The sequence below is a fragment of the Penicillium chrysogenum genome (genome assembly GCF_028827035.1).
Source record: "Penicillium chrysogenum strain IBT 35668 chromosome Unknown utg000005l_segment0_segment0, whole genome shotgun sequence".
NCBI lineage: Eukaryota > Fungi > Ascomycota > Eurotiomycetes > Eurotiales > Aspergillaceae > Penicillium > Penicillium chrysogenum.
Window position 1 is genome coordinate 8,006,011 of NW_026622753.1, and position 17,761 is coordinate 8,023,771.

Consider the following 17,761-nt stretch of genomic DNA (forward strand, 5'->3'; position numbering starts at 1 on the left):
CAGTCCAAAGTCCTCGGCCCAAGTCTGTGGAATTAGGATGCCGGTGCCTCGCATATATCAATGTGAGCCTAGGGTGGGGAGGGAAACCAATAGCAAAAGAGAAGTATCCAATATGATGACGGCATGCTCCGAGTCTCATATGAGATCCCGAGTTTGATAAAGGCGTCGATGGGTCGTCCTGACTAGTGAGAGCCTAGGATCTTGGATTCCGCGCAGGCTCAGAGAATACAAAGCCCCGATGTCGTTCGTTGAGCGGCAGCATGAAAAGGCTTCATCTGCCGCAACAAACTCAAGCTTTGCGGGTTTTCACCATGGGCTATTCAACCAAGATCATTTTATAGGAAAGTATAGTCCACCGCGCGATGTGCTCACGATGGCCGCCAGTTCTCCCAGCCAGCGTTTGTCCCATTTTCACCCACAATTTGAGTATTCAACATCTGAGCCCATTGAGATTCACTGAAAGTCTCCATGTTTAGACTGCCAAAGTCTTCATTGCCCGTTTCCGGATTTGGAGCTGGAAGGTCCCACGCCGAGGGCATGGAAAAGATTCCCGATGCTCCTGCGGCAGCTGACGGGCTATCAGAGCTGCTTGGATAAAACCGCCCGGCCATAGAACCCAAATCAGTGGCTTGCGGGTTTGTATCCCCTTGTGCCATGACGTTTGAATTGACCTTGTCAAAGGACGGTCCCGACGCCTGACTCTGATATACTGAGCTTGTCTTTTGATTCTTGTTTCCGGGTGGTGGGTCGTCAGCACCATTGATAGAATAGGAGGTGTTGGAGGATGAGTTCAAGGTCGAGGGGGTGGGATGGTCTGATGGTGGGTTGTTTCTGTCGCTGAGGTTGCCGAAATCAGGCGGAAAATCCATGTCCATATCGATAATGGCACCTGGTGGTCCGGCTTGGCTCATTTTTGGACCTGTCGCCTGAGTGGAGGTTCCGAAAAAGTGACGGGTGTCGTCGCCATTATAGAGTGGTCCTGTGGTGGGCGGTGCCGTGGAGTCCCTGTTCCGGCTAGGGAGGGAAGTCCTCAAGCCAGCAGGCATAGGCTGTTGTTGATTGCCACCGTGGTTGGCACTGTATTGTGGGGAGATATCCTTCGCCATCCCTTGTGTTTGGCGGAGGTTGTACAAAGGATTACAGTCGAGCTTATCGTGGCAGTATGTATGCTAGAGAAAATAAGATTAGCTTCAATCAGCCATTAGGGAACAAGTCAGGGAGACCTACTACAGTCGAACGTGCAGCAGATATGCTTCTCTGTCTATCGTCCAAAGCGCGAATGCCAGTTCCATCAAGATCAACATCCAATTGAACAAGAAAAGACTCGGTCAGAGGATTTTTGTTCTTCATGGCGTTTAGAGCGGAGACGAGAAATTGCAACGAGGAATGAACACTCGAGTCCTCTGGTCGGGACTTAAGATACTGCACAAAAACACGGGCAGCAATATAGAGACAAAACGACATGAAAGGATTTAGCTGCAAGGCGTCAGTGAAACTGATTGGGCAAGTAAACTCAATAGAGACTCACGCTCGTCAAATCAACATGGCTGATCATCTTCATGGTACTCGAAATCTGATTCGCGGCAACAAGGCATCTGCGCTTGCTCTCGGTCGTAATCTGATTCGGCATCTTGTTCTTTTCGGCCTTGAATATTGCCGCTTGGTGAAGACAGATGGTTGAAGTATGGATGCTCATGTTGGCAAAAATGACGTTCACGTCCGACATACCACTTGGAAGTCGGAGATGATCAGGCAAGGATAGCGAAATGTGCAGAAGAATATTATCATGGCTTCTGTGGCGCTTCCAAAACTCCCCATTGAGGTCATGGTCGTTGTCTTGAGGCTGAGGCCGATGGATGTGTATGAGGTTACGACCAAAAAGACTTGCCAAAACCACCACACACGCGAAAGGGGCTAGTGTAGAGACGCCGTCTCCGGTGAGAATATCGTTCAGGGGAAGTGTCCGCTGTGGCTTGCTCTTCATAAAGGATTCTTCGGATGCGGGGAGGTTGGTCATGATCTGGTTGTTGTCAGCCTATCACCCTTCGCTAGAGGGTTCACGAAAGAGATACTGACATCGTTCTCATCAATAAGAATGGGCCAACCGGTTCCAACGCTCGAATATCTATCTATGGCAAATGCGCCCCAGAAGACTCTCCTGCGTTCTTCGCGCTCCGTCCAATCTTTCGGTGGTAAGATCGATTGTTTGACGTCGAGACCAACACCATCAAGCCGATTCAATCCCAGCATCAGTGCTAGTCTTCCAGCTTTACCAACGCTCAGCCAGGCTCGCGGGAAGAAGATCATTCGGAATTCATATGTGCCGATGAATATCCATGCTTGGCAATGTGCTAAACTGACGATGTTCTCTCCGAATCCTTTCATTTCGTCCATCTCGGCGTACTTGCGTGCCCGCTGGTAGAAATGATTATGCAGAAAGAAATATTTGTCACTGACGGATGCGGCATGGCACCACATAATGTATCGCAGACAGATTGGTGGTCGCATATTAGGGGCGAGATTCAGGGCTGCATAGTAACGGGGACGGTGGATGATGGGCATCATTGGATAGACCTTCTCGAAGAATAAAGCATCCCTAGACGGCACCATTGTATTAGAGACCAATCCAAGTAGAAAGCCGCATATAACACGTACAGTTCGTCGACCACGTCCTGTGAAGGAAGGGGCTCCTCCAGCCCGAGACTGATCAAGTCCCATGGAGAGTTGCTGTTGCCCTGGGCAGTTGGCTGCGGAGGATATAACATTTGACTTGGCTGGCCTGCGCCGGGGGCAGTGGAAGCTGGAAACGAGCCATCGATGTGACCTCCAATACCTCCTAGGTCCGAGAGGTCAGGCAAATCCAATATAGGTTCATCGGCGATGGGTGCTGCAAATGCATTATCCAATGGTTGAGGTGGGGAGTTTCGATGGGTGGGTTCCGGATCCTGGCCTTTGAGAAGAGTCTCTACTTGGGCTGATGCAGTCATTATAGTTAGCGATATAGCTCACTGCCAATATAGCCTTGCGGCCATTGCTGTCAACGAGTCCGTACCTAATCGCGCTTCAAGCTGTTTGACATATCCCCGTTTGGGACCACTCTTCTTGCGAACTTCATCGTAAGAACATTCATGTCCCAGACGTGAGCATGTCCCACAGCTCGGCCGTCTCCCATCACATCTTAGTTTCCTCCTCCGACAGACAACACATGCGATGCGCTTGGGGCGGGGAACGAAGTTGCTTTCTCCAGTGCTAGTACTTTCGGCAGCGGCACCACTTTCACCAGACATGAATTCCATTTGAGACGAACCGAATTCCGCAGAGTATTGCGACGATTCGGGTCCAAAATTGGACGGCGGAAGTGCCGCCATGGCGGGATTGACTGCACACTGATGATCTCGAGATGTGATGTAGTAGCTGAGTAATTCAAATGAATGAATTGATCTTGGCGAACTTTGGCTTGTCCGGGCGCGATTTGGTTTAGGAAGGACCTGGAATGGCGCGAATAGGATAGACCTGAGGCGTCAGCGAGCCAGGAGCATCCAACTGTTGGCTAGATATACCGAGGTGGGGATGTGAGAGGGAAGTTCTATGGATGACGACGGAAGTTCGTATCAGGAGAGGCTGAGCGCTCCTCCGGCCCAACCTGTCTTTATGAAGAAATATAGAATTAATGAACCCCTATTTTGTTCGTTTCGATCGGATTCTAATTGAAACCATGGAGAAGTCTTGAATTTCCATATCCCCAATAAGAGTGTTGACAGGTGCGATCAGCAGAGGGCCACGCACCAGCGACATTGCCTAAAGGCTTGGCACGCATCGGCCCAGATCGACGCGCTAAGCAGAGTAAAGGCCGAGTACATTATATATGAGATTTATCTATATCTACTATGTGCAAAGAGATGAAACGGTTTATAAATCTATTTTCTTTTCGCTTTGAATGTATATGGCCTCGAGCCATCGTACTGTACAGTGCCCATTGCCCGAGTTTCAGTCAGATGGCAGATGCGCAAAACAATAATCCCCAAGAAATAGCGCATGATAGAAGAAACGATAAGACATTTAATGTGCCCCAAAAAAAAACAGGAAAAGATATCGTACAGTCATCCTCTGCGCAGTAGGGATGAGGTATAGGGTGAGGAGGTACAAATGGTTCGGGGGCAAAGCAGAGCGAAATGGCCACTTCGGCAAAGCAGCATCATCTCTAGTTGTATCCACGACGGCGCTTTCCTTGGTTGCGAGGTCTGGGATGAACAACAGCCTTGTTGATCTTCCACTTCGGGCGGGTCTTGTAGCCAGATTTGGTCTGGGTGTGAAAATTAAGAGTCAGTCCCAAGGAGTTCAAAAGATGCGAAATAAAATGATATACATACCGGAATACCCCAAGGACTCTTCGGGTCAACGTTACCCTTGGACTTGCCTCGTCCACCACCGTGAGGATGGTCCATGGCGTTCATGGCCAGACCACGCACCGTTGGACGAATGTTAAGCCAGCGTGAGCGACCAGCCTTTCCAAGTTGGGCGTATTGGTAGTTCGGGTTGCTGGCAATACCAACGGTAGCACAGCAGTCCTTGTGAATGAGTCGAGTCTCACCACTTGAGAGACGGACTGTAATGTGCTGGGCCAGACGGTCCAGCTTCTGCTGCTCGCGCTGCGACATGGGCTTCTTTTCGGCCTCAGGCTGTCCATCTTGAACGGTCTGCTGGCGCGAATCACTACCCTTGGCCACAACTGTAGCATATGTTCCAGCACTCCGGCACAGTTGGCCACCCTTGCCGGGTCGCAACCCCAGGTTGAAGATCAATGTTCCCACCGGAACCATGTGCAACGGCAGACAGTTTCCTCTCCAGGCGGTTCTCGCGGCAAGCACACCGGGATCAACAGTGCTACCCATGCTCTTCCACAAATCTTCAGGAATTCCGGACATATAACTCTGAACCACGTCGCCGGCGCGCATACCATCCGCTGCGAGAATGTAGCTCAACTTGCCGGTCTCCTTACTAACAGTCAGAGCGATGTGTGCAGTGCGCCCGGGATCGTACTCGATACGCTCCACTTTGTGCGGCCCCGGAGCCATGCGCAGAAAATCGATTGTCCGAATTCGACGCTTGGCACCACCTCCATGATGACGGACAGTAACTCGGCCAGAGTTGTTTCGACCACCCTTGGCGTGGCCACGCTTAGGGAACGTTAATTTGTGAATTGGGCGGCCTTTCCACAGATGATCATTCACAGGACGCCGCAGATGTCTCACACCGGGGGTGCGCGGAGTGTAGGTGCGCAGCTGAATGCCAGCAGAATCTCGGCCGGGGGGAGGAGCAAACGACTCGTTCGGGTCAATAAAAGAGTTCAATGGTGTTTCGGTAGGCTTGGGCTTGTTCTTCTCAATTTCGTTCACAATTGTCGAATAGCCACGAACTGGCGAAGGTAGAGATGGTAGACACCTAAAGGGCAGCCGAATGCCCCGTAGGGCAATTCGGGGTTGGAGCATTGCTGCCAAAGGATGGGGGAGGAAGGGGAAAGGTGAGGTTTGAAGGAATCAATTGGTTAAAAGTGTGGTCGATGAAAGCCAAAACTGACAATGGAGTAGACCAACAAACACTCAGCAGCTCCTCTCCTCTGCTTTGTAGATATGCACCTGACTACAGAAACAAAAAGTTCACCTTACCACGTGACTTTCCTCCTGCACCGCCTCTTCCACCGCCACTACTCATCGAATGTGGCGCATGTCATGTCACGGGACGTGGATCCAATTTGACCGCCTTATATCGAATCCGAGTCACGTGGTTCCTTTGTTACAGGAGGTCCGATACTATACGAAACCGAAACGCCATCGTTGTCCGAGCAACCAGTTTATTTACCCATCGCCATACTCACGCGTATCTCCCTTCATTGCTGGATCTACTTTTCTAACCTATCTCAACTCGTCTTTTGCTTGCTTCAATTCAGTTTCTCATTGCTCAGCTTAATTCTTCATTCTACAAATTTTACACAAAAAAGGGCTCGAAGGTCAATTCGGTGATCCACGCGACTGGCTGAGTGGGGCGGATTGTTTTCCACGCTAGGCACAGTACTAGGGCCAAACATCGCCTTTTGCCCTCAAGCTCTCATCCTTTTCCCTCATCATTCCAGTTAAAGCTACCCTTCCATCTTTTCCCCCCACTCCCAAACTAACAAATTATCGCGTGCGGATTCCTGTTGTACAGTGTCCCCAGATCATTTCTGTATCATTTGACATCTTTTTCCCCCGATTCGCGCGCCATTTGATCTTCGGAACAAGGGTTCTGCGCGGTCTTGATACACATCAACATAGTCATCTTTGAGGCGTAATCATCGACTCATATCATCTCCACCTGTCTGAAAGCTACCTCTGCCTACTGGCATTGTAGTTTCTTCAGCACATCCGCATTTCCACGCGTGGTACGTGCACCTCGTCCTTTAACCCTCTGGTATGAGGTCCCCACCGAGGTAATATCAAATGGAATGCTGACCTGATTTCCCAAGCAGGACCAGAATCATTATATCCCTGTCCCCTTTCTTCTCTTCCTACGCGTCTGTTTCCTTTTACTTTCTTCACGATGCCTCAGGTGAGAACTCTTTAACACTTCCAAAACACGCGTTTGATATCCTAGTCGCGGGATATCTGGTCCCATAGCATCGAGATCTAGGCGTATCCTATGACCTCACTAGACTAATCACTGACTCCATTGCAGGCCCGCAGCCTTCGTACCAGAGGCACGATGAATGAGAACGATGAGAACGGTCCGTCAGCGCGTGTGACGCGGGCCAAGACAGCCGCCCTCAGCACCGATGTCTCTGCCGCTGGAGCCAAGAAGACCATGCAGACCAAGCGAACCACATCGACTACCACGGGTAATGGATCCCTACGTCCCCGTGCTGCCCTCGGTGATGTCAGCAATGTCAACAAGACGGAAGGTGCTGAGGTGAAAGCTGGGAAGAAACCGGTTGCCGCCAAGGCTGGTTTGGCCTCGAAGGCAACTGTTCAGACTGGAGGTGTCCAAAAGCTCAGCCGCACCAACTCCTCACGAACTGCAACACGACCTGCCCTTCAGCCCCGCGACTCGAACAAGAAACCTGTCCCCAACGCCCACAAGCGTCCGTCGCTTAAGGATACGGCCTTCCAAGTGGAGGAGCCTCCCCGCAAGAAGCCTGAGCTTGAGCGAAAGACACCTATCGAGAAGATTGCGGAAGAACCACCAGTGAAGGAGGCAGAGGTTAGCGTGAAGGATGCTATAAATGACGCTGTGCAGGATCTGGACACTGAGGACTTGGATGACCCATTAATGGCCGCCGAATACGTCGTTGAAATCTTCGAGTATCTCAAGGACCTTGAGATCATGACTCTGCCCAACCCTGATTACATCGACCATCAGCCCGACCTTGAATGGAAGATGCGCGGTATCCTCGTGGATTGGCTTATCGAAGTGCACACCCGTTTCCGTCTCCTTCCCGAGACCCTGTTTCTTGCTGTCAACATTATCGATCGCTTCCTATCTGCTGAAGTTGTCGCCCTTGATCGTCTTCAGCTCGTTGGTGTTACCGCCATGTTCATTGCCTCCAAGTATGAGGAGGTGCTCTCCCCTCACGTCGCCAACTTTAGCCATGTTGCCGATGAGACCTTCTCGGATAAGGAGATTCTCGATGCTGAACGTCACGTCCTCGCAACCCTCGAGTACAACATGAGCTTCCCCAACCCCATGAACTTCCTTCGACGTATCTCCAAGGCCGATAACTACGATATCCAAACCCGTACTCTGGGCAAATACTTGATGGAGATCAGTCTCCTCGATCACCGTTTCATGAGCTACCCCCAAAGTCACATCTCTGCCGCAGCCATGTATCTTGCACGCCTCATCCTCGAGCGCGGACCTTGGGTATGTTATATCGAATTTCGCATGTTCCATACATCCCAACTAACTTATCATAGGATGCCACTCTCGCTCACTACTCCGGTTACACCGAAGAGGAGATCGACCCCGTCTTCCAGTTGATGGTTGATTATCTCCACCGCCCTGTCTCCCACGAAGCCTTCTTCAAGAAATACGCCAGCAAGAAGTTCCTGAAGGGTAAGCTACATTGGTAATTCCCTTCTGCAATATGACACGCTAACGAGTCTTCCAGCTTCTATCTTGACACGCCAATGGGCCAAGAAGTATCACCACCTGTACGTCGACGGCTCCGAGCAGAGCCGTTACGCCAAGGATGAACAGTAATTGTACCATTTACGATGTGATGCTACTCCTGTCTCGCCACCGTCGATGCCTTTCATGACTCCCTAAGGCCCATGCGACGACTTGAGCAGGGAAATCGAATTCCTACATATGTTGGCATTTCATTGTGCTGGTATTCACTACCTTTTGCATATTCTTACGACGACTTGATTGAATTTCTGCGCTTTCCGCATTTGTCTTCTGTGATGGGGTGTTCGGCGCTCGGCCCTGTGTGCTTTTGTTTTCTTCTCTTACCCCTACATCTTCAAACCCGGCTTGCTTGTTTTCCATGCATGAGCATTGTCTCCCGCCTGCCTTGATATCTTTTACATTCTCGTCAACCGCGTTGCAGGAGTCGGGATCTATTTTTCTCTTCGTTCAAATCGCAATTTTACCTTATCTCACCCTGGTTCACCTTTGTCATAGGTTGGACGATGCAGTGTTATCCCCTTTGGATCACTTTTTTTTGTCATGCAAGTTCCGAAGGCTTGCGGGTTTGCGTGGCATTGTGGATTGGAAAACTTTTGTGGAGCCAAGGCGGCTATGGTCTTTTTTTTTGTTTCTGGGGTGTTTGTCAATTCATCAGCTGGAAGGTTCAATTGGATACTGAAGCTGAGTCTTCCAGGCATGCAAGATTGATATCGGATGGACGGTCGAGGTAATCAGTGACAAAGTTGGGCCGCTTTTGTTTTGTTCAAAATAGTTGGATTTCTAACACTGGATCCGTGTGTATGGCGTGCTTAGTGAAACCATTTCCTTTTTTATTCTTTCTTTTTTGGTATATCTGGGCCGTAGTAGATGCGTCCAATTAAGCTCACCAAGGCGAGCTTAACCGAGGTTAGTCCCGTGGTCCTTCCAAGGTTAGTCCCCTCAAAATATTTACGTGCAAAATCATGATTATTGAGAAAAGAAGATATCGATGTGCTTAAAAGAAACCCCCACCGAGCTTCACGAAGAAAAGCTAGACACCTCTTTGATAGGTCTCACTCCTTACTTTCTCCATGAACTTCTTTGCTCTTTCACTGCCTGGATCCCTGCAAAGATAATAATAGTCCAGCCAGAATTCACGCGCGGCGCTATGATCAGGCATATACTTCCGTAGCAACGCCTTCCACTCTCTGTCCTCCTCACTGTCAGGGACCGAGGTACACACATATTCCCACCATACTGGAAAGTAACCGGACATCTCCCAATCAATTATGCCAGTAAGGGAGCCGTTCTCGACTATGATATTGACATTTGTGAGGTCTCCGTGCGTAAAGGTATAAGGCGTAGCGGATGGCATACAATGTCGAAGTCGAATCCGTGCAGCCTCGGGTATCGTCTCTTCCAGCCCACGTTCCATATCATCCCACATATCATCATCGGATGCTAGAGGGCCATGGGGAAGCTCGGAATCCTTATGTTTGAACAGGAAGTTGGAAAAAACTGGACGACCGCCGAGAGATTGGATACTATTCGACTGGAGCTTACGAAGTTGTTGCAGATACTCGGCGGTCTGCTTCGCTATTCTCTCTTTTTCATCGGCGGAAAGCCTCGGCCAAGCCTTGCTGAGGGGCTCTCCAGGGATGCGTCGCATCAATATGAGGGTGTGATTGCCATCCTCCCAAGATTCGACGACGGTAGGAACAGGAATAGTGGTTTGTTCCTGCACAAATTGGATATTCGGTACCTCAAAGGTGGGAAGGCTAGCACCTCGATCTTTCAATATCAACTTAGAGCCTAATGACCAGACGCCTCGATCGCCAGCTTCATAGAACAGTTTGAGGTGACTTTCGTAGTTACAATGCTTTTGGCGTTCCGTGGTCCAGCTACACGCTGCGCAAGCATCTGAGCTCATGTCGAACGAATGAATAGTGATAATAGAGCCAAGGAATTAATCCGGCGGTCGGTTTGCAGTGATGCAAGATAGAGAAAGTGTGTATTTTCATTTTCAGTGCTGCGGGAGATTTGCTTTTAAATATAATCTGAGGCACCCATAGGCATTGTCTTTCCCACACCGCCTTGTGTATGCAACTGAACTAACCCCACCCACGCTACCAGTGCCATGCTGTCACCGTCATATAATATCAGGTGATAGACATAATTATAGAGATTATAGAGTAGCTAGGTACTTAGTGACCCTAAGTCCGGACTAAAATCTACCTAGGTACTTAGTGAGTCTGACTCTAAAGCGCCCTTATAGCGGCGGCAGCTTAGATAGGAAAGCCCCACCCGGCAGAGGAAACCCTCTACAACATACATGGAGGTACCTAGGTAGTTACATCTATCTTCAAGGCTGACACTAAACCAAGTTTACATCCTCACACTCGGAATAAATAAATTTATTCCACCTCATGGACTCATGGATCCCACTGCACCCCCGCCATGTCCGTTCTGCAGCATCGCCCTATCATATCCCCCAACCCCCTTCAATGATCCTAAGATCAATCCAGCCTCTACTGCCCCCGATTCAGGCCCATTATCCCACATCATCCTCTCCACCGAGCATGTTCTCGCCTTCTTGGACATAATGCCGCTTACCCGCGGCCATGTCCTTGTAGCGCCAAGAAATCACTACAAGTTGCTTGGAGATATGGGTGTTCAAGCGGGACAGGAGGTATGTAGTTATTTCCCATCAGTTTATCTATACCTCTTTGAGAAATGCTTCTTTTGCTGATCCTTGTCTTTGATTTGGCATAGATGGGGAAATGGCTTCCTATCCTCTCTAGGGTTGTAACGAAGACTGTGTTTGGCGATGATCCCGATAGACATTGGAATGTTGTGCAGAACAATGGTATGTCTTGCCCTTGCTTTTCTCCATTTTCGGAAACCCTTAGTCTTTAGCGGATTTGAATACCATCTACATATGCATTTGTACGTTGTGTACTGTTGTGTATGTTATGTATCAATATTGGTATTCAAGGAGGTTGAACACCCCTGACCGATACATATCTTATTTCATTTGTCACCAAGCCAAAACCGCACTAAAGTCTATGACCAATCCTGTTATCTCTTGTCTATGGAAGAAGGAAAACAGCAATCATCTAACTAAGTGACAGGGGAAAGAGCAGCGCAGGTAGTACCCCACGTTCATTTCCACATCATCCCGCGCCCTGCTCAAGGGGCCAATCAGAGAACAAGCTTTGCTATGTTTGGCCGTGGACAGAGAGAAGAGCTCGACGATGATGAGGCTGAGGTCTTGGCTCGTGAATTGAGGATTGAGCTGGCTGAGGAAATCAAACGAATTCAGAGGGACGAGGGGGTGGACTTGGCTGCAGACTTGGTTTCAGACGGAAGCCAGCGAGGGAAATTGTAAAGTATGCTGTGCCTGGTGTTCTCCTCTGTTCTTGCATCTGGTCATTGGTCCCATCTTCGGGCTGTTCGCTGTATATAGGTTTTCTATTACGCAATTTTGCAACCCCCCGAGCTGTACGTAGGCTAGATAGCTTCCCATCGGATTTGCTATGTCGGAGTTCTTATTCTTTCGTTTTTTGGTCCTTCTCGACCCTGGTGCCGTGGCCTTTGAGCATATGCTGATTCGAGAAGTTAGCCAGCTACTGAGCCATCCAGTTCCTAATAATACGTACCACTCGTCGGAATGCATTTAGATCATCTGCAGTAGTACCCTGGTCGTCAATCTTTTTCCGGGCCAGTGTAGTGTCTGACAATTCTCCCTCGGGTAGACGACGGTACGTTATAAGTCGGCGAGCCCCTATCAGGCACAAGATCAGTCAATCCTTTTTAATATCATTATTGTATCATAAGGGCTGTCACTTACAAGTGTTGAAATGCTGAACAGAGATACTGACGATCTCGAGGTTCTGATGCATGGGAACAGGGAATTCGGTTTTTTCGTCATTTGTTGTAGGCATCCACATCGACAAACGGCCATTGGGAACCAACGAGCGAACTGCGAAGTTGAGAACGTCGTTCTGCAGAGCCTCGAAGCCATAAGGCTTTTTGGGAGGAACGAAACCAGGTCGGCTATAGGTCAAAGTCAGTACTGTAGGTGGCAATGGAAGCAAGAAGACATACAGATACGCAGGGACGCCATCAATGATCACGTTAACCGCAGGTTTCCCCCTACGATTTCCCAGGACCCGAAGCCCTTCACGCACACCGTATGGCGGATCGCAGACAATGCCATCAAGGACGGCAGTTCTCCGCAGTGGCGTATTGGTAAGATCGGAAGTGAACGTGTCAACGAATTTGCTCTTGAGCCCATATTGGTCGAAATTCTCGTATATACCCAGTTTCCCAGTCTCCTTGCCACGGAAACTGCGGCCATCAATGTCTGCACCCAGAGTCAGAGCCCCGAAATGCGAAGCAGCCACTATGAAGCTCCCAGTTCCGACAAACGGATCAAAGAACAATTTCCCAGGTGCTGCGAGAGCCATGTTTGCCGTAACGAGACTCAACTCGGCATCCATGGAAGTCGTGCTAATATAACGACGCTTCTTGAGGTCGTATTTGAGCACGCTCTCGCGACAGCTATCGGCAATCTTGCGACTGAGGTAAATCTTCCGCGGGTCTGAAATTCGCGACACGCCCAGTGTAGATACTTCGACATCGTCGATGTACTCTTCCATCACGAAAAACTCCTCATCGGGGTTTGTTAGCCGGATCGGGCCTTTGAACCCCATATATGAGAACGATCGAATGATCTCTCCCTTCTGAGCTGGGCTGCGCGTTCCTGCGAAGTAGTCAATCGTGAATTTGAATGGGACAGCAATGAAGTCGTTCCAGCGATGCTGGGTTCGTCGACGGACATCTGCATGTACCTCTTCATAATTGGTGCCTTCGCCCCATAGCTCGAAGATATCTTTGACCAGGATACTGCGCTTGGCAACTGCCCGTGCCGCAGCTTCGTCTGGTAGTCTTACGACACAGTATGGTGACTGGGTACGTCAGTCAAGTTTCTGCAAATTGAGAATGATCGTGCAAGGATAGATAGAGGATTATCATCAGGATCAATGTTTATGGGGTTATTTGGATGCCTCCGGTATTGATAGAAAGGGTATCATACAAATTGATTGTAGGTGATGATTTCGATGTCAACGCCCGCGAGCGTGGCACAGGCTTGGAGTTCCGGCCGTCGGAAGGTCTCATGGAGCTGGGCGAACCGAACCAGATAATCCATGGCTAACGAGACGAATGTCTTCCTGGTTTTTTCTTAAGGATTTCTCTTCAGTGGGAGTTCATGTAATTCGTTGCTGCTTTCAAGGCGGGGTGTTGCGGGTTGAGATTTTTTTTTTTTTTCTCGGGTCTTCAGAAATATACTCCACGGAGAGTATGGCCAGTCAAAGTATGGATTTGTATATCTTATATATTTCCAACAAGAATCAAATTTATTGTCTAATAAATACTACATTGAGCAAAAACACATGATAGGGATATGATTGATACTATTTAATGATTTAACTATACACGGTTGTAGAACTAAGTGGACAAGATAATTGTGCAGCATCAAGAAGATTCACAATTTGAACAATTTATTGAACTACAGTCGATGAAACCCATAATCTACCCAGATGTGATATGATCGCACAAGAAATAACAAGACCAAGACTACCTAAGAAAACACATCCAGCTATGAAAAGAAACCCAAAGATACGCCCTGAAGACAGAAGCAAGACATGCCCAAAACTCCGCCCCTATGCACCGACTACCTTGAAAACATGTCGTGATTCATATCCCTCCACCGAGGAAACATCCACCTTCTCATCGGCTGGTATCATATCATGTTGTAGATCCCAACCGACCCGGCGAGAAAGTTCTGATACCACCACATCACAGTCACCCAAGAGATCAATATCGAACTCGGTATGTGACACCGGCTACACGGTATGGTCAGTATGATACAGTGTCAACGTAGTCAGCATGACTTACAGTGCGTGATATGTAAATCTGCGGGACGTTGCGAGGTAGGATCCCCGGCACTTCAGCCACGGGGGCTACCTTCAACGAGGTCCCGATCACAATGACCAGGTCTGCTAGTTCCCGATCTTGGTGGACGAGACGTTGGCCAAACTCATCGGGCAGATCCTCGCCAAAGAACGTGATATCAGGCTATACTGTTTGTAAGCAGGAGATAAAGCAAGCAAGGAACCGAATGGGCACTGACCTTCATCACTCCAGGAGTCGGGATTTCATAGTCGTCCTCATCCGAACTTTCGTCGGACACCTTGCGGTCTTTCTGTTGACCATTTGAACTCCGTTTGCGCTTGAGACCTTGCGGCTTCAATTCTTCTTCTGCGATTCTCTCCTTGCAGGCGGTGCAGTGGGGGATGTTGCCCGCCCTGATTTCATCGAAGATCGCATCGCCAGGGACATTGAAACCGCACTTCACGCAGGTGGCCGTCGCAAAGGATCCATGACACTGTACAATCTTTTCCGGGAGTACACCAGCATTTGCTTCGATGTTATCGATATTCTGTGTGTAGTTGGTCAACAGCTTCCCCTTGTCCTGAAGAAGCCGAATGAATGCATGAGTGGGCGACCATTTCTTTTCCGTCGGGAGAATATCCTTGGCAATAGAGAAGAAAATGTTCGGGTCCTCCCTGAAGACATGGATATCGAAGACTTCTTGTGGATCGCTCAGGCCTAGATGCGCCAGTTTTGAATAGAGCCCGGTATCTTTAGAACGGAAATCGGGAATGCCCAGACTTGTCGAGATCTGATAAAATATCTGTTAGCATCTATGGTTCAGAGAGGTTCCAAATACACTTCAATATGAACATACACCTGCACCTGTTAGAACAATGATGTTCCGAGACTCGCGAAGAAGCCGAACAGCATCGTCGATGGTGTTGTACTGACGAAGCTTGGGCCTCCGAGCGAACTCGCGCGAGATCGCGACCGCCAGAAGAGAATGATAAGATTCATCTGGCGCACCCTCGAGGAATGCCGGGGGCGCGATTCCGAACGCCGTGCATAGCTTTTTGGCCGTGACGGTTTCGCGGAGGATGGTTTCTTCAACGAACGCCGCCTTACCAATTTCATGCAGACGCTGCCGATATGCAGTTGCCTCTTCTAGAGTACAGGCACCGGGAACTGTATAGAAAAGCGAGCGGATCAGCCAATGTTCGATCTGATCAGCGGGAGCGGGGATGTCCGGGGTAAGAGGTGAGGGTGGATATAGTTACATACCGAGGCCGTCGCGGATCTGGTCATCGCGTAGGAACTGGATCGCCTCGTCGCAGTGAGACAGATTATCCCATCCTTCAGAGTCATCACTGTCCGTCTCCAAATCTGACGGGATTTCAAGTGCGAGGTCCGGCGCGTCGTCCTCCATGTCATACTGTTCCTCCATATCCACGGCCTCCACTTCGACCACGGTGGTCTTTAGCGAAGCCTCTCCTTTTGGGGCTGGTACCAAATCCATTTTGCAGGAGTTTGAGATGCCAGCCACGGAGACAAACTCGTTTTCACTCGCGCTTGAAATCTGCTCTGACAAAAATTCGGGCATCTGCCTCACCGGAGACAACTTAATCCGGAACCGATGAATGAATTGCAGTGGCGATATCAAAGAAGTTTGGGTTTGTGGTTCAGGTGTGTTGGCAATGAAAGGGACAGTTGGAAAAAAATGAAAGAAACTACTTCTAGTGGTATCAAATCAAACAAACATTGTATCAATGAACATGTACATCATATCATGTGGTCGTCACTTTTGGTATCTATGAATCCGCCATCTCATCGTCAGAGTCGGCTTCGATCTCCACATCCGAATCCTCGCCTTCTCCCTCTCCCTCCCCTTCAGCTTCACTCTCATCATCCTCTCCAATTTCTTTGTTCATTTCCTGTACAAGCTCCAAGGCATGATCGCGAAGCCGCTCATCCTCATACTGAAGGACATCGTAGAGCTTCAAGCTTTGTTTGAGCCATTCACGACTAGCATCCAGTGATACATGTCGCGGGGACTCGGCAAGCTCATCGGTGGTCGCATCCTTAGGTGCCTGTTGCTTTTCTGCCAGCAGGAAGAGACACCAGCCTCCGAGGTACCAGGCCTCTACACTTTGATCATCCTCTAGAATCAAGCGCTCGAGGACTTCCAGAGCCTCGAACTCCATAGTCACTTCCATCAAAAGTCGAGCAAGACTGATGCGCACCGCAAAGTCGGGAATTCTGAGATCTTCTGGGGCCAGGTCCTTCCAGAAGCTCATACTGCGAGTGAGCGCGGCTTGCGCATCCTCGGTGCGCAGTTGTGAGATCCGAATGGAGGCGAGAGTCTGTAGTACCTCTGGCGCTTCGGGTGTGACGAGGAGGGCTTCCGTAATAAGAGCTTCACACCGAGCCTCCGCATCTTCTTCCCAACTGAGCGAATATGTTAGCGTTGGCCCACATAAAATTTAGAATGTAGAGAGACTCACGAAAGATCGGTCATGTAGGTTTCAGCGACGGCGCAGAGCGCGTTAGATAACTTGATCTTCTTCTGTGTAATCTCGGCGATCTCTTCTGGTGAAGTTTTGCCCTCGAGAGACTGAATAGTCTGTCTGAGGGATGCCACGCCCATCTCGAACCACAGGACGCTGTCCTTTCCACCCTGCTCACTCAATTGTGCAAGCCATAGGAATTTCTCAGCGCCTCCGCCCTGGGATTCCGGTATGGAGCCATTTTGATCGAGTTGAACAGCTTGAAGGAAGCAGTTTCTAGCGGTGTCGATGTCGCCTAGCTCAACATTGATTTCTCCAAGCAGGTTAATGGCGGGGAGCTGCGCAGTGGTGTTGTCAGCGGTCAAATCTAGAGCCTGCTGTGCAACCGCGAGTGCCTCATCGGCTCGACCAGTTTGTAGGAGGATTGTGGCTTGGTCGAGTAATGTCGAGGGATTTTGAGCCATGTTGCCTTTTGAGATGGAACCACCAGGGCCAAGGACGGACTTTTCGCGGGTTTTGGATGACTTCTTCTTTTGCGGTCTGGGCTTTCCCATGGCAGGATGCAGCAAGCGTCAATAAAAAGTTCGGGATGTCGATTCAAATACCAAGCACAATGTATTCACAATTGTAACCCGCAGGGTATCTGAGAGAAACAGAAAAAAGTGAACCTCCAAAATTTTGGAGCTGTTTGACGGGTTTGCATGTGGGACTGCAGTATTGCCGCTGGTCTGTACGATTGATGCTTCTTTACCGCCTTAAGGTGATAAGGCATGACTTGCTCGTAGAACAGAGCTACATATACATATAAGAGATTAAACATATAGGGGCCAACATTGCTATTATATTGGTTACATATAAATGAACCTTGGAATTGCAATAGCTACATAATCCGGCAGGGAATTGACAATTCATCACGCCGTCCTTTCTGTTAGACGCTATTTTTATATATACTATTTAGAGACTTTTATTTCTCGCCGTTATAGCTCAAGGGCAGTAATCCTTAGTGCCAGGCATGGGAATAGCTTTATATAAAGTACATCTTGAGGTTCCAGGACTGAGAGCCGGCGACGACAGAGAATTGTTATATTCACGTGACCCGCCTTGGCCCCGACGTCTGTAGCGTTGATTTGCTTTGCGCTCCAATCCTTTTTTCAAGTTGGTTAATATTGCGACATCTC

The 17,761-nt window shown here is 49.3% G+C and overlaps 8 protein-coding genes across 8 annotated transcripts; 2 read left to right on the forward strand and 6 right to left on the reverse strand.

The window, feature by feature from the left end:
• Positions 1-368: 368 nt before the first annotated feature.
• On the reverse strand, positions 369-3,368 carry N7489_011395 (putative C6 transcription factor Prf; the record flags this gene model as incomplete). Its single annotated transcript, XM_056717144.1, has 6 exons — positions 369-1,169; positions 1,228-1,476; positions 1,529-2,020; positions 2,077-2,596; positions 2,656-2,974; positions 3,053-3,368. The coding sequence occupies 6 exons, from the start codon at positions 3,366-3,368 to the stop codon at positions 369-371; spliced, it is 2,697 nt and encodes an 898-aa protein (XP_056564766.1).
• An 833-nt stretch (positions 3,369-4,201) lies between these two features.
• N7489_011396 (mitochondrial 54S ribosomal protein uL2m) lies at positions 4,202-5,489 on the reverse strand (the record flags this gene model as incomplete). Its single annotated transcript, XM_056717145.1, has 2 exons — positions 4,202-4,303; positions 4,371-5,489. 2 exons carry the CDS (start codon positions 5,487-5,489, stop codon positions 4,202-4,204), a joined length of 1,221 nt encoding a protein of 406 aa, XP_056564767.1.
• Positions 5,490-6,576: 1,087 nt separating this feature from the next.
• N7489_011397 (B-type cyclin nimE) lies at positions 6,577-8,500 on the forward strand (the record flags this gene model as incomplete). Its single annotated transcript, XM_056717146.1, has 4 exons — positions 6,577-6,585; positions 6,712-7,893; positions 7,947-8,085; positions 8,141-8,500. 4 exons carry the CDS (start codon positions 6,577-6,579, stop codon positions 8,230-8,232), a joined length of 1,422 nt encoding a protein of 473 aa, XP_056564768.1. The 3' UTR covers positions 8,233-8,500.
• Positions 8,501-9,190: 690 nt separating this feature from the next.
• On the reverse strand, positions 9,191-10,069 carry N7489_011398 (uncharacterized protein; the record flags this gene model as incomplete). Its single annotated transcript, XM_056717147.1, has 1 exon — positions 9,191-10,069. One exon carries the CDS (start codon positions 10,067-10,069, stop codon positions 9,191-9,193), a length of 879 nt encoding a protein of 292 aa, XP_056564769.1.
• Positions 10,070-10,573: 504 nt separating this feature from the next.
• N7489_011399 (HIT family protein) lies at positions 10,574-11,527 on the forward strand (the record flags this gene model as incomplete). Its single annotated transcript, XM_056717148.1, has 3 exons — positions 10,574-10,828; positions 10,912-11,005; positions 11,271-11,527. 3 exons carry the CDS (start codon positions 10,574-10,576, stop codon positions 11,525-11,527), a joined length of 606 nt encoding a protein of 201 aa, XP_056564770.1.
• Positions 11,528-11,687: 160 nt separating this feature from the next.
• On the reverse strand, positions 11,688-13,351 carry N7489_011400 (tRNA (guanine-N2-)-methyltransferase; the record flags this gene model as incomplete). The annotated part of the gene is made up of 5 exons (XM_056717149.1): positions 11,688-11,744; positions 11,799-11,923; positions 11,990-12,195; positions 12,247-13,109; positions 13,238-13,351. 5 exons carry the CDS (start codon positions 13,349-13,351, stop codon positions 11,688-11,690), a joined length of 1,365 nt encoding a protein of 454 aa, XP_056564771.1.
• Positions 13,352-13,865: 514 nt separating this feature from the next.
• On the reverse strand, positions 13,866-15,679 carry N7489_011401 (putative histone deacetylase SIR2; the record flags this gene model as incomplete). Its single annotated transcript, XM_056717150.1, has 5 exons — positions 13,866-14,048; positions 14,101-14,280; positions 14,336-14,887; positions 14,954-15,264; positions 15,361-15,679. 5 exons carry the CDS (start codon positions 15,677-15,679, stop codon positions 13,866-13,868), a joined length of 1,545 nt encoding a protein of 514 aa, XP_056564772.1.
• A 208-nt stretch (positions 15,680-15,887) lies between these two features.
• On the reverse strand, positions 15,888-17,137 carry N7489_011402 (ACL4 family protein; the record flags this gene model as incomplete). The annotated part of the gene is made up of 2 exons (XM_056717151.1): positions 15,888-16,524; positions 16,581-17,137. 2 exons carry the CDS (start codon positions 17,135-17,137, stop codon positions 15,888-15,890), a joined length of 1,194 nt encoding a protein of 397 aa, XP_056564773.1.
• Between the last annotated feature and the right edge of the window lie 624 nt (positions 17,138-17,761).